This window comes from Lissotriton helveticus, chromosome 5_1 (genome assembly GCF_964261635.1).
Source record: "Lissotriton helveticus chromosome 5_1, aLisHel1.1, whole genome shotgun sequence".
Taxonomy (NCBI): Eukaryota; Metazoa; Chordata; class Amphibia; order Caudata; family Salamandridae; genus Lissotriton; species Lissotriton helveticus.
In genome coordinates this window covers 1,400,870,203-1,400,883,254 of record NC_136065.1, presented here as the reverse complement: position 1 = coordinate 1,400,883,254, position 13,052 = coordinate 1,400,870,203, and the positions used below count along the sequence as shown (strand labels likewise).

The window sequence follows — 13,052 nt, the reverse complement described above, 5'->3', positions numbered from 1 at the left end:
CAAGAACCAGAGGTACCCAGAGCCAACAACAAAGCTACACCACACAATGGTTTTTCATTGTGTACGGAGCAAAGACTAATTGATATGTTGAAATATGTGAGGTGAAAAATATGTATCAAGGAAATATATTTCTGGAATGGGCATAAATATGAAGTTTAGGAGCAGTGGTTATTTGTGTACCTCTGAATTTGTGGGTAATCTTACGATCATATAAATTAAGGCATTTTTGAAAATGCTTTCTTTCTTACACACTGGTTTACATTTGGAAGGCACAACATGCACCGAAATACAATTGGTAATAATAAATATCCTGCTATTCTATGCTCCCACATGTTTTCTGAAAAAATGGTACTTCACTTGTGCAAGTAGGCCTAGTGCCCACGACAGGAAACGTCCCAAAACACAACATGGATACAGCACATTTTTCCACTCAAAAGTTCAGCCGGCACCTATGGAAACATAGCAAACCTGTACATTTTTGAAAACTATACAACTAGGAGAATCCAGTATGGAATGACTTGCATGGCTCTCACCAAGTTGTTTCTTTCCAGATTCCCTTGCCCAAACTTTGACCAAAAAACAAACCATTTATTTCTGTGTTGGAAAGTTTTGGATTCTGCAGGAAGCAACTAATTTCCTACCACCTACCATTCTTTCAAGTCTATGGATTGAAATTGTACCTCACTTGCGTGGGTAGACCTAGTGCCCACAACAGGAAAATCCGCAAAACACAATGTGGAGACATCAACATTTTCTATCACAAAAATGATCTTATTTGGCAATGAGGGGAGGGTGTTTTATTTTGGCCAGGGATTGACGGTCACCCAGGAAAACCAATCAAACCCAGACATTTCTGAAAAATAGACATCCAGGGGGTGCTGAGTGGTATGCCTCACGTGGAACTCACAAAGGTTTCTTACCCACAGTGCCCTGCAAAACTCCAACTTTGCCTAAAATGTGCACATTTTTCTTTCATTTCTGTGATGTAAACTTCCACAATCAGCAGGAATCCAAACAGTTCCTACCACCCAGCGTTCTCCTTATTATGATAAAAATACTTACTCACTTGTGAGGCTGGGCCAAGTGCACATGACAGGGAAGCATCAAACCAAGGTCAATGGGAGTCTCGCGGAGCGGCTCTTTGACCCTGGTTTGATTTGTGTGGGTAAGAATCTCTACTCTGTCCCTAGGGGAGCAGAAAGACTTTTGGCCCTAAAGGGGGAGGGGGGGGCTATTTGCCCATTGCCAGGGGGCTAGTCCCCCCCACTACAAATATTCCCTGGGAGCCTAGTGTGTGGATCCCTACTTGTAGGAATCGCCTTCCTGTGAAAGGTATCAGTGGAAAAGGGAGATACTCCCCTTTCGAATGACACCTCTCCAGTCCAATCAGTGCTCCGGTGACTAAGATATGCCTCCGAGCACTGATGCGATGAAAATTACATTTACTCATTTCACTTTCAATGTAATGAAGCCATCGTCATTACATACAAAAAAATGCCTCAGGCTGCTGGGGAAGCTCTCCCCCCCCCAGCTCTAGGTGCTAAACTAAGTGAAAAGAAAACCCTCTGGTGCTTGCACAGGAGAGATTTCCTGCCTCTTGTGCGAGGAGTGCCTCGAGAGGTCCTACGCAATCTAGGACTGGTGCAGAAGATGGCACAGAGCCGTCCTCCGCACCGAAGGAGATTATAGCATTATAATGCTGGATGTGCCCCTGAAAGTTCGAACTCACAGCTGGATAGATAAACAAAACGATTACATCTGTGTGGACGCTGACTACTTCAGTCTAATCAAAATATGTAGCCCTGGTTCCCAACTTGAGGGAAGCAAATGCCTTACTCTAGTGGTACTCACCCGATTGTCTTGCCACAGTTGCGCGGTCATACCAGACTATAAAAAGTATTACTTCAATCACAGTGCAATCAGCAGAACAGCTATCTAGCTGAAGCAATCAGTACTTGCTTCAACAGAAAAGGTAGTCAAGCCAGTACATACTGGCCAATTAGAAGGCAGCAAATAAGAGTGACAATGAAGCCAACAAATGGTAAGTAATGAATGGGTTGCAAGCCCCTCGTTATATACAATATATCTTGCATGTGGTGTCGCAGGAGGGCCTTAAAAAGCATATGGGTTAAATTAAGGACTTTACCATAGGATATTATTTTTAAATAGAAGACAAGGTGGCTACTAGTGATGGTCAGGACAGAGGTATAAACCCTGTGAAAATTACTGCTCGATTTTGACAGCCCTACGCAAATTGGGAACCACATAGAACATTGAGAAAAGAGTCACTTCTATCAATATCACGTTTACGCAAAAGAAGGATCTCCAAGACAGAGGGTATGTTTAAAGAAAGAAGTTCATTTGGAAGTGGATCTGCTGGTAAGGATCAACACGTTCTTACATCTTGTATGGTTCCTGCTCTGATCTGCATGGAAATGTGAAGGGTATAATAAGGGTTACAAACATCTGTCTTAGGGCTCACAGCTACAGTGGGGGTGAGCGTACTCACGGTGTCACCAACACAGTTTGTAAAACCTACACTCTACAACCTAATAAAGCTGCTGATACAAGATCAAGCTGTGGAGGAGGACAGTGTTTTTTTTGGTGGGGGCTCTGAATCTAGGAATTGTAGTGACAGATCCAACCTAACCGTGCAAAGTAAGAGATGATCCTGCAATGCCAATAGCAAGCACAACGCAAGTCTGAATGGGAGCACAAGTTTGATATTTGCGGACTACAGACTAGCCATGCAGCACTTTAGTAATGTTAAAAACGCTTATGGTACACTAGGGGGGGGGGGGGGGGGGTCCAATATGCCCTGGAATACAACTTTTCAAACATATAACAATGATTTCCAAACTGCGTGTCGTGAAGGAAGGCGCAAGCAGAAGGGTTTTCACTAGAGAATCCCAAGCAAAACTCTTAATGTTTATGATTCCTTAAGGTGAACAGTAATGTTAGCTTGTCTCAGTCTTAAGAAATTGAGCCGTACAAGATGCTCTGTACAGAAAAGTAATGTACATTTTCCAAATGAATTTAGAAACGTCACAACTGCAGACAAGGCCACGAACAAAACAGTTTGGTAACCACGGTTTGAACAGAGCAGATAGCAGTTCTTACTTTTGTTAGTAGAAGAGTGCGCAATAAAAAACTTAAATCTACTTGAAAATTGCAAATTTAGAATTCAGACTGCACAGGTGTTAGCTTTTCAAAATGAGACCAAACTGATGATCAGTAAAAAAAGGTTTAAATAAAATGTAGGTTTTACCCCATTACGTTCGTAGCATACACTCCCTGATGGACTTTGACCCGGGGCAGCTGGAGATTTACTCTCTAAGTTGTGAGGAACAGCGCACACAACCTACCGGTCAGAAAAAAAAAATCTGTTGATAATCGCTGCAGAAGAATTACTGCATTATATCAACGAAATATCAAAGACCACGTTTATGCGCGGAGACATTTTGTCTGATTGATTTCAAGCATCAGCCGCGTGCATGCCAATTCATTTTGCGATTGTAGTAATCATTAAGATAATCCCACATTTGACATTTACAACAAACGTCACTTAAATTTTAAGTATAGTCTTCAAAACAGTAATACAATTTACAGGAGATAATCAAAAGCTTTTTGTGCTAGCATGCACAGGTGTTAGAATAGCTCACCTGTCCAGTTATTCGTTCCTCCGGTAATATTTCTGGTTTTATCTTAACCAACTTAACAGCAATGGGTTTTCCAGTGCGTCTGTCTGATGAAACTTCAAACTCAACATCATCTGGGGATAAAAGAACATGCCAGAACGTTTAAATCTAATGCTGGCAAAAGGGCAATTAGACACCTTACCTCAATTATGCCCCACTAACTAAGCTGTCAAGGTTATGAACAAGTGGGCAACTAACTTTCAAAGATGAACACACTTTGAAAATCTCCTTAACAAAATGAGAATAAATGAAATGGTTACTTACCAGTAAGAGTAGTTTTGCAGCTTGTAGAGTTTTCTGGATTCACATGCTGTCAATTATTCTACCATCTAGTGGTTGGGTCCGGAATAGTCTTACGTTTTTTTTTTTGAGGGGGAGGGGGACGGGGGAGGGGGACGGGGGGGGGGGCAGGGGGCGGTAGGGGGTTGTAAACCACCATTTGGTGCTAGGTCCATCACTTGCGTGACGTCGGTTCCTGTGTGGTAGCCATCTTCGGCTTTTTTTCCCTATTTTCCTAGAGTATGTCTTAAATCCGGTTGTCTTTAGATGTTAGTTCTTTATTTACGTGATATTTTCCCCACCTGTTTACATTCCTCCACTGAGGGGAGGTGGGTGGGTGTGTCGCATGTGAATCCAGAAAACTCTTCAAGCAGCAAAACTACTCCTATTGGTAAGTAACCATTTTGTTTTGCAGCATGAATCCTTTTCTGGATTTACATACTGTGCATTAGATTATGTCACGGTTTCCCCATCCTTGTGGTGGTTGTGGTAAGATGAGGAAGACTTTGCAAAAAGTTGTGAAGTACCTTTTATCCCACTTGACCTTCCTTAGTCGTATGTATATGCACGCAGTAATGTTTGATTGAGTGTGAGGATGCTCATGTTGCTGTTGCAAATATAGGGTCTATTGGCAGATTGGCCATGAAGGCCAGGGTTGCCCTTTTTAGGTCTCGCCTGAGACAGCGCATTCGCGGTCTCTTCAAGACATTTAGTAAGAGGCTTTTAAAAGTGCCACCAGAGGCTTTTGCTGGCCTACAGCTTGCGTTCACGAGCTAGTGCACATGCACAGCTGCCATCTGTGTTTTTATTGCTGTAATCAGGCTCCTCTGCTTGCACTACACCCCTTCCTTTTCCCCCTCCCTCCTGGTCAGCTTCATTTGTGTCTAGCTGTGAATCATGCTCCTCTGCTTGCACTCCCCCCTTTCTCCCCCTCCTCTTCGTCAGTTTCATTTGGGTCTATCACTGTGAATGCTCCTGCTTCCACCAGGCACACACACCATTAGTCGTCCATGCACGCTTCCACCAGGCACACACATCACCAGCCGTCAGTGCACGCTTCCACCAGGTCCACACACCATCAGTCGTCAGTGCACGCTTCCACCTGGCAGACCCACCTCCAGCAGTCAGTGCACGCTTCCACCAGGCCCACACACCACCAGCCGTCAGTGTACGCTTCCACCAGGTCCACACACCACCAGCCGTCAGTGCACGCTTCCACCAGGCATACACACAAGCCGTCAGTGCACGCTTCCACCAAGCGCACACACCACCAGCCGTCCGTGCACTCTTCCACCAGGCACACACACCACCAGCCATCAGTGCACGCATCCACTAGGCACATACACCACCAGCCGTCAGTGCACGCTTTCACCAGGCACACACACCACCAGCCGTCAGTGCAGCAGGTAGGCTCTTCTCAGAGTTTCTTGGTAAATATGTGTTCGATACCTGGGAGGGAATGGGTCGAGTTACCTTAAACCATGCAGGTGCAGTGCATGAACGCCTGTGTGAGGTGTAGTCATACTGCCTGGGGCTCACTCACTCCACACTTGTAAATTGCGCCTGCACCAGGCTTTTTGTCATTTGCAAATTTCGGCGCAAGCGCACAGCTAGGCAGCCCCCACACCCCCAGGAATGACTGCTTCCTACAATCAGAATGGAAACAACATTCATAGCAATGAAAGCAAGTTAATTTGATGCAAAGAACTGTCACCAAAAACCATGTCCAGCTATTGTACATCTGGCAACTTGAACAAAACAGTGACAAAAAACAAACCAGCATTGGCATAGCCAATAGGTCTCGCTTTTTGGACCCTATAAGTATTTAGTTATGCAGCAGAATATCCTTGGTGCAACAACACCAACTGTTGCATGGCTAAACACTTATAAGGTCCCAAATGCGAGATTCTTTGGCTATGCCAATGCTTGTTTCCTTGTTGAGTGGGCTTTAGGCCGTGACTTTAGAGTCTTTCCTGCTGATGCATAGCATACTTGGATTGACTCTATACTCCAAGGTGCAATTGTCCCTTTTGTCACGGGTGCTCCCTTGTTGGACATTGAGTGAGAGCCGAACAATTGATTGACTTTACGACATTGTTTTGTCTCCTGTAAATAGTATAGTGAAGCCCATCTTCCGTCCAGGGTATGAAAGCTTCTTTCTTGTCGTATTTGTGGGTTTTTGAAGAAGACAGCTACCTGTATGCTTTGGTTTTTGTGGAATTTGCTTACTGTCTTAGGTAGGAATTGCGGGTTTGTCCTTAGGATTACCTTGTCCTTGTGGGTTTGAATGTATGGTTCCTCAATAGTTAATGCCTGTGGTTCACTTACTCTCTGTAGAGATGTTCTAGCTATTGAGAAGGCAGTCTTTATAGTGCTGTATCCGAGTTGTGTTTGTGCATGGGCTCGAATAGTCTTGTCATTAGTTGTGTTGGAACTGTATTTCAGCTCCACATTGGGGCTGGAGCCTTTCTTGGGGGTGCAATCCTTTTGGACCCTTCAGGATCCTTTGGATGACTGGTGGTGTGAAAACAGTTTACATGAATCCACACTGGTGTAGGCTACAACTGTTGCCAGGTGCACCTGGAGGCTTGAGCAGTTGATGTTACTGTCAAGCAATGAATATGCTACTTACCAGTATGCATCTGTTCTTGGCATGTAGGGCTGCTAACATTCATATCTTTTGCATTCGATCGCCGCCTAGTGTTGGGTCCGGATGATCGCACATTGTTGTCCTGGAAGAGTCTTCGAAGTATCCTGAGATAGGTGGCTCCTCCCCTGGACTACAGTGCGCATGGGCATCGGCTCCATCCCCAGATTGTTTTTAGCCATTGTGGCAGAGATGGAGTGTAAAGTGTAAAGGATGTCCATGCTAATGACTGAATACAAGAGTATGTCTGCAGCTGCGACAGGCACCGGGGAGGAGGGTGGTCGATATGAATGTTAGCAGCCCTACATGCCAAGAACAGATGCATACTGGTAAGTAGCATATTCAGTTCGAGGCATGTGGGCTGCTAAATTCATATCTTTTGCATAGAATAAATAGCAGTCCCTCCATTAGCGGCGGTTGCCTGTGCCAGCTGCAGAAACCTGAAAAAGTGTTTTGAGAACAGCCTGTCCTACAGCTGCCTGCTGCTTGGAATGTACATCAACACAGTAGTGTTTTGTAAAGGTATGTGGTGTAACCCACGTGGCTGCTCTGCAAATGTCTTCTAAGGGAATGTTCCCCAGGAAAGCCATAGATGCCCCCAATTTGCGCGTGGAGTGTGCTCTTGGGGGTATTGTCAACGTACGTTTTGCCTTTTGATAACATATTTGGATGCACTTAACAATCCACCTGGCTATTCCTGCTTTGGAAATAGGGTTGCCCTTGTGCTGTGGCGAGAAGGCAACAAAAAGCTGTTTTGTTTTCCTAAAGTGTTGTGTCCTGTCAATGTAGTACATCAACGCCCTTCTGACATCCAAAGTATGAAGCATTCTTTCCGCCACCGTTTGTGGGTTTTGGAAGAATGCCGGCAAGTCAATAGTTTGGTTGAGATGAAACTGTGACACCACCTTGGGAAGGAATTTGGGGTTAGTACGTAGTACTACCCTATTTGGATGAATCTGAATGAATGGCTCTTGGATTGTGAGCGCTTGCAGCTCACTAACACGCCTCAGTGATGTAATGGCAATTAGGAAAGCTACTTTCCACGTTAGGAACTGCAGTTCACACGAGTGTAGTGGCTCAAAAGGTGGTCCCATTAGTCTGGTGAGGACCACATTGAGGTTCCACACCGGAGCTGGCGGTGTTCTTGGGGGAATGACTCGTTTTAGGCCTTCAAGAAAAGCTTTAATGGCAGGCACTCTGAAGACAGAGAGATGCTCCTATTCTGAAGATAAGCTGCTATGGCGGATAGATGTATCCGAATCGAAGTGTACGCCAGGTTGCACTTGTAAAGATGTAACAGATAGCAAATGATGTTAGGGATAGATGCATCTAGCGGGTTGATGTTATTGGCTGTACAGTAAATGACGAAACGCTTCCATTTTGCAGCATAGCATGCCCTGGTAGTTGGCTTTCTTGCCTCCTTGATGATGTCCATGCATTCTGGAGGTAGGTGAAGGTAGCCAAACTCTAGGACTTCAGGAGCCAGATCGCCAGGTTGAGCTGGTGCGGATCTGGATGCTGAATGTCTCCATGGTTCTGCGTCAAAAGCCTGGGCGTGAGGCGCAGCCTTTGATGCGGTACCACCGAGAGTTCGAGGAACGTGGTGTACCATGCTTGGCGCGCCCACGTTGGAGCAACTAGGATGAGAGTCATCGCGTGCTGCCTCAGCTTCCTTGCCACCAGCGGTATCAGAGGGGCTGGCGGAAAAGCGTACGCAAATCTGCCTGACCAGTTCATCCATATCGCATTCCCCTGCGACTGTGGGTGAGGGAACCTGGCGGCAAAGTGTTGGCATTTTGTGTTTTTGTTCGTGGCAAACAGGTCTATCTCCGGATGACCCCACTGCTGGAAGTACGGGTGGAGTACAGATGGGTGTAGCTCCCACTCGTGCATTTGATGGCTGTATCTGCTGAGCAGATCCGCCATCTGATTGTCCTTGCCCGGGAGGTGTTCTGCCATTAGGAGAATGTTCCTCTGAATGGCCCACTTCCACATGCTCTGAGCCAGATGAGACAGCTGTGGCGAGTGGGTGCCCCCCTGCTTTTGAATGTAGTACATCGCGGTCATGTTGTCCGTCCGGACTAACACCACCCTGTTGCACAGATGTACAATGAAGGACTTGAGCGCCATGAAGATTGCCATCAGTTCCAGATAATTGATGTGCATCTTCTGTTGCTGCGTCGACCATAGTCCCTGCACCGTGTAAGTGAGCAGATGAGCTCCCCATCCCTGGAGAGATGCGTCCGTTGTCAGGATAATCTGTGGCACTGGGTCTTGGAACAGTCGGCCCTTGCAAAGGTTGTGTGGAGTCCACCAATGCAGAGAGTCGTATGCCCGACTGGTAACCAACACTAGGTCTGGCAGTTGTCCCTGAGCCTGTGTCCACTGATGTGCTAGGCACTCCTGGAGCGGACGCATATGTAGACGAGCGTGAGGGACTATGAAGATGCAGGAGGCCATCATGCCAATCAACTGCATGAACACTCTCGCTGGAAGCGAGTGTCGTGGTCTGAACTTTTGGATAAGCGCCTGCATGCTGTCTATCCTGACTTGGTTTGGCTGAGCCATGGCCGTCAGGGTATTGATTGTCGCACCTAGAAATTGCCGGACATGCGCCGGCTGAAGATGCGACTTTGGGTAGTTCAACGAGAAGCCCAGATCGTGAAGGAGGTGAATGGTAGTCGACATGTCCGCGGCGCACTGTTGTTCCGACTTGGCTTGAACGAGCCAGTCGTCTAGGTAGGGGTAGACATGGATGTTCTGCCTCCTGAGGTGCGCCGCTACTGTCACCAGACACTTGGTAAACACTCTTGGGGCTGTGGTCACTCCGAAGGGTAGGACCTTGAACTGATAATGCTTGCCTTGGATAGTGAACCTGAGGTATTTTCTGTGGGACGGGTGTAGTGGAATGTGGAAATAAGCATCCTTGAGGTCTAAGGTTGCTAAGAAGTCCCCTTGGTTTAACAAGGGAAGAAGTTGTTGCAATGTAAGCATATGGAAATGTTCCGAGAGTATATACAGGTTGAGGGGACGCAGGTCTAGAATGGGTCTGAGAGATCCGTCCTTCTTTGGAATAAGGAAGTACAGGGAGTACACCCCTGTGCCCTCCTCCTCCACCGGCACGAGCTCGATTGCGCCTTTTTGCAGCATCGCCACTACTTCCTGCTGCAATAAGTGCAAACGCTCTGCGGACATAGGCCGTTGCCTTGGTGGAATGTTGGGTGGAGTGGACTTTAACTCTAGACAATAACCGTACTGGACAAGTTGTAGCACCCACCTGTCTGTGGTGATGTTTCTCCAGACGGGCAGGAACTGCTGTAGTCTCCCCCCGACAGGTGTTAAATGGTCGGGGGGCAGTGACAGAGAGTCACTGTTTGTTTGGGGCAGAGGAGCGGGAGTTGTTGTTTCCTCTGCCACGTCCTCTGGTGCTGTTTCCTCTGTAACCCCCTTTGTTCTGCTTGGGGTACGAGGATTGTGCTCCACCTTTAGAGAATTGTGATTGTTGACCCATCTGTCCTCTGGTGGCTCCACGTGCACCTGAGCGACGAAAATTGTTGCCACGGAACTGTTGTGATTGGAGGGCCCCCATAGACTTAGCAGTTTCGTTGTCTTTTTTAATCTTTTCCAGGGTGGTGTCAACATCAGGACCAAACAGTCTATCAGGATTGACGGGCTGATTGAGTATGGTTGTTTGAATGTCCGGTTTAAACCCCGATATGCGGAGCCACGCCTGTCGTCTCAGCATGACGCTAGTGTTAATAGCCCTAGCTGCTGTGTCTGCTGCATCAAGTGCACACTTTATGGCTGCATTGGAGATTAGTTTGCCCTCCTCTATAAGCAGTTTGGTACCCTCTTGAAACTGCGGAGGCAGGTGTTGTAAAACTTGCTCAAGGGTGTCGTAATGCGCCCTATCATAACGTGCCAAGAGTGCCTGTGTATTTGCAATACGCCAGAAATTGGCAGCCTGCGCAGCTACCCTTTTGCCCCCTGCCTCTAGCACTTTTGACTCCTTATCCGGGGGATGAGCTTCACCCGTTGTTTGGGAGTTGGCCCTTTTGCGGGCATTTGCGACCACAAGGGAGTCAAGCGGCAACTGTCCCCGAATGTATGCAGGGTCTGCAGGTGCTGGTCTGTACTTCTTTTCGATACGTGGATTGACCACCCTCGCCCTGGTAGGTTCTTTAAAGATGTCCGCAGCATGCTTGAGGACCCCTTTGAGCATAGGCAGTGTCTTTACTGTCCTTTCAGAGACTGAAAAAGTGTCAAATAGAAAGTCTTCTTCTACTGGGTCAGCATGCATGTCCACATCATGATTAGCAGCTGCCCTTTCAATGAGTGCATGAAAACCTGCAGAATCTTCTGTTGGGGATGCACGTGCACTGAAAGGCTGTGGGTCTTGCCCCACAGTTTGGGTGCCTTGGTCACCCATGTCATCATATGAATCTTGCTGTGCATCGGGTTCATTGATGGGGAAAGTGTATTGGTCATCTTCACCATATCCCTCACCCTCAGAGTGTTCTGGGGAAGGAGTTGGGCTCCTTCTAGGAGGAGGCTGGACAGGTTCCATCAGTGTTGAAGCGTCCTGAGTAAGCCTTTTCTTCTTCAGGGGGATAACATAGGAGTCCACTGGCTGTGAAGTGATCCTCCTCTTGTAAAGGGTCAATTTGCCCGTGTCTGCGTCGATAAAACGCTCAGAATCCTCTTCTGAGTCGAGTAGTCGACCTGAAAGTGCTCCTGACGTTGAAGAATCCGACTCCTTTGGCGTCGATTTTGTTGAAAAGGCCTTCGGCGCCTCTTTTGGCGGCGGAAGGAAGAGAAGTTTACTCGCAGGCTTTGCCGGAATGTCCATCGGCTTCTGTGGCGACGGCATCGGAGCCGACGTAGCAGAGGCCTTCTCCCTGATTCTCTGTAGTGAAGAGGCGATGAGGGACGCGTCACTTACAGCGGCCTTTGGCGCCGACGAGGAGGTCTTGACCTTGCCCTCGGATCCGACGTCCTGTTGGCCCTTCTGAGTCTTGGACGATGATGCCGCAGCCGCCGACCCAGAGTCCTTGGACCGATGCGTAGATGTTCCAGCTTTCGATCCGTGTGATTTCGCCGGCTCCGTCTCCACCACGCGTCCGACTAACGAAGTCCCAGTCGGAACTGGAGCCGTGTCGCTGGCTTTGGCGGGCTTTGACGGCGTCGCAGCGGTCGACCCGTGCCGAACTCCCTTTTTAGAGGAAACCTCCTCTGGCGCCGATTTCGACACTGTGGAATCGACAGATTTCTTCGACTTCTGTGGACCGGTGGCCGACGGAGTCGATGAAGCAGCGGGTTTAGGTGTTTTTGGTGGGACGGCCGCCATCTTAGGGACGCTCGAATCCATAAGTTTCGGTTTCGATTTAGGGTCGGCCATTTTAGGTGTAGTCGATACCGTAGGTTTCAGTTTCGGTTTTGATACGGTGTGCGCAGCAAGTATGTCCGTGGCCGGGCCTGAAGGCGGGGCCGTGGCTTGCGGTACGGGGTCGTGGGTAAGGCCGACTGGCGATCCCGTGACCCGAGCCTGATCCTCGTAACCTTCGGGGCATAGCTCATCCCCTGAGCTATCTTCCGCGGCCCCATAAACCTCTTCGACGTCCCCTACCTCGTCGACGTATTCAAGGCCTTGACCCACGACTCCGTCGTCGTCTACCGGATCTGCCTCGACTTCCGTCTCGGGCGGGGAGATTTGAAGATGATGGCTCTGGTCCTCCTCTTCTTGGTCGCCGAAGATGTTTTCTGGATCCGGGGCCGCTTGTCTGGCCTCAAGGCGCACCGCGCGCCGAAGCTTGAGTGTCTTCTTTGACCTGAATCTGGCGCAGGCCATGCAGTTGTCTTTGTTATGGTCTGGTGAAAGGCATTTGTTACAGACCGGGTGCACGTCGATATGTGGGTATTTGGACCCACAGAGCGGACAGTTTTTAAACGGACTCCACTCCATGCTGAAAAGTTGCAGTCGTGTTGCGATGAGAAGGCCTCGATGTCCGAAGAGTGAAACGACTCCGCTGATTCCGACTCAAAGAGACGGAAGAACTCAAGACCGTGCGCAAACAATACCGACGCAAGGAATATAAGGCCTTTTGGCCCGTAAAAAGCTAGTTTCTCGGTTCCGACAGAGAGACGTCGAGACCGCATCCGAACCCAATGGCGGAAAAAAACAATCTGGGGATGGAGCCGATGCCCATGCGCACTGTAGTCCAGGGGAGGAGCCACCTATCTCAGGATACTTCGAAGACTCTTCCAGGACAACAATGTGCGATCATCCGGACCCAACACTAGGCGGCGATCTAATGCAAAAGATATGAATTTAGCAGCCCACATGCCTCGAACATGTGTAAGATCTAGGAGCATTGTTTCCTGTCTGGAAATCAAATTTAGGGTATTGTTTTCTGTACACCATATGGTGT

At 48.1% G+C, this 13,052-nt stretch overlaps 1 protein-coding gene across 9 annotated transcripts in view; it reads right to left on the bottom strand.

Moving 5' to 3' along the window:
• CSDE1 (cold shock domain containing E1) overlaps nt 1-13,052 on the bottom strand; it is a 1,051,746-nt gene that overhangs the window by 827,784 nt on the left and 210,910 nt on the right. For 5 of the 9 annotated variants that reach the window (XR_013594894.1, XM_078644375.1, XM_078644374.1 and 2 more), the window contains 2 exons: nt 3,663-3,772; nt 3,269-3,361 (listed from right to left, as the gene is read on the bottom strand). Coding sequence is in view for 8 of the 9 variants with exons in the window: in XM_078644375.1 (XP_078500501.1) it covers nt 3,269-3,361; nt 3,663-3,772 (203 nt within the window). In the remaining variant the exon portion in view is untranslated. The remainder of the gene's footprint in view (nt 1-3,268; nt 3,362-3,662; nt 3,773-13,052) is intronic. The other 4 variants (XM_078644376.1, XM_078644379.1, XM_078644373.1 and 1 more) reach the window with 1 other exon arrangement.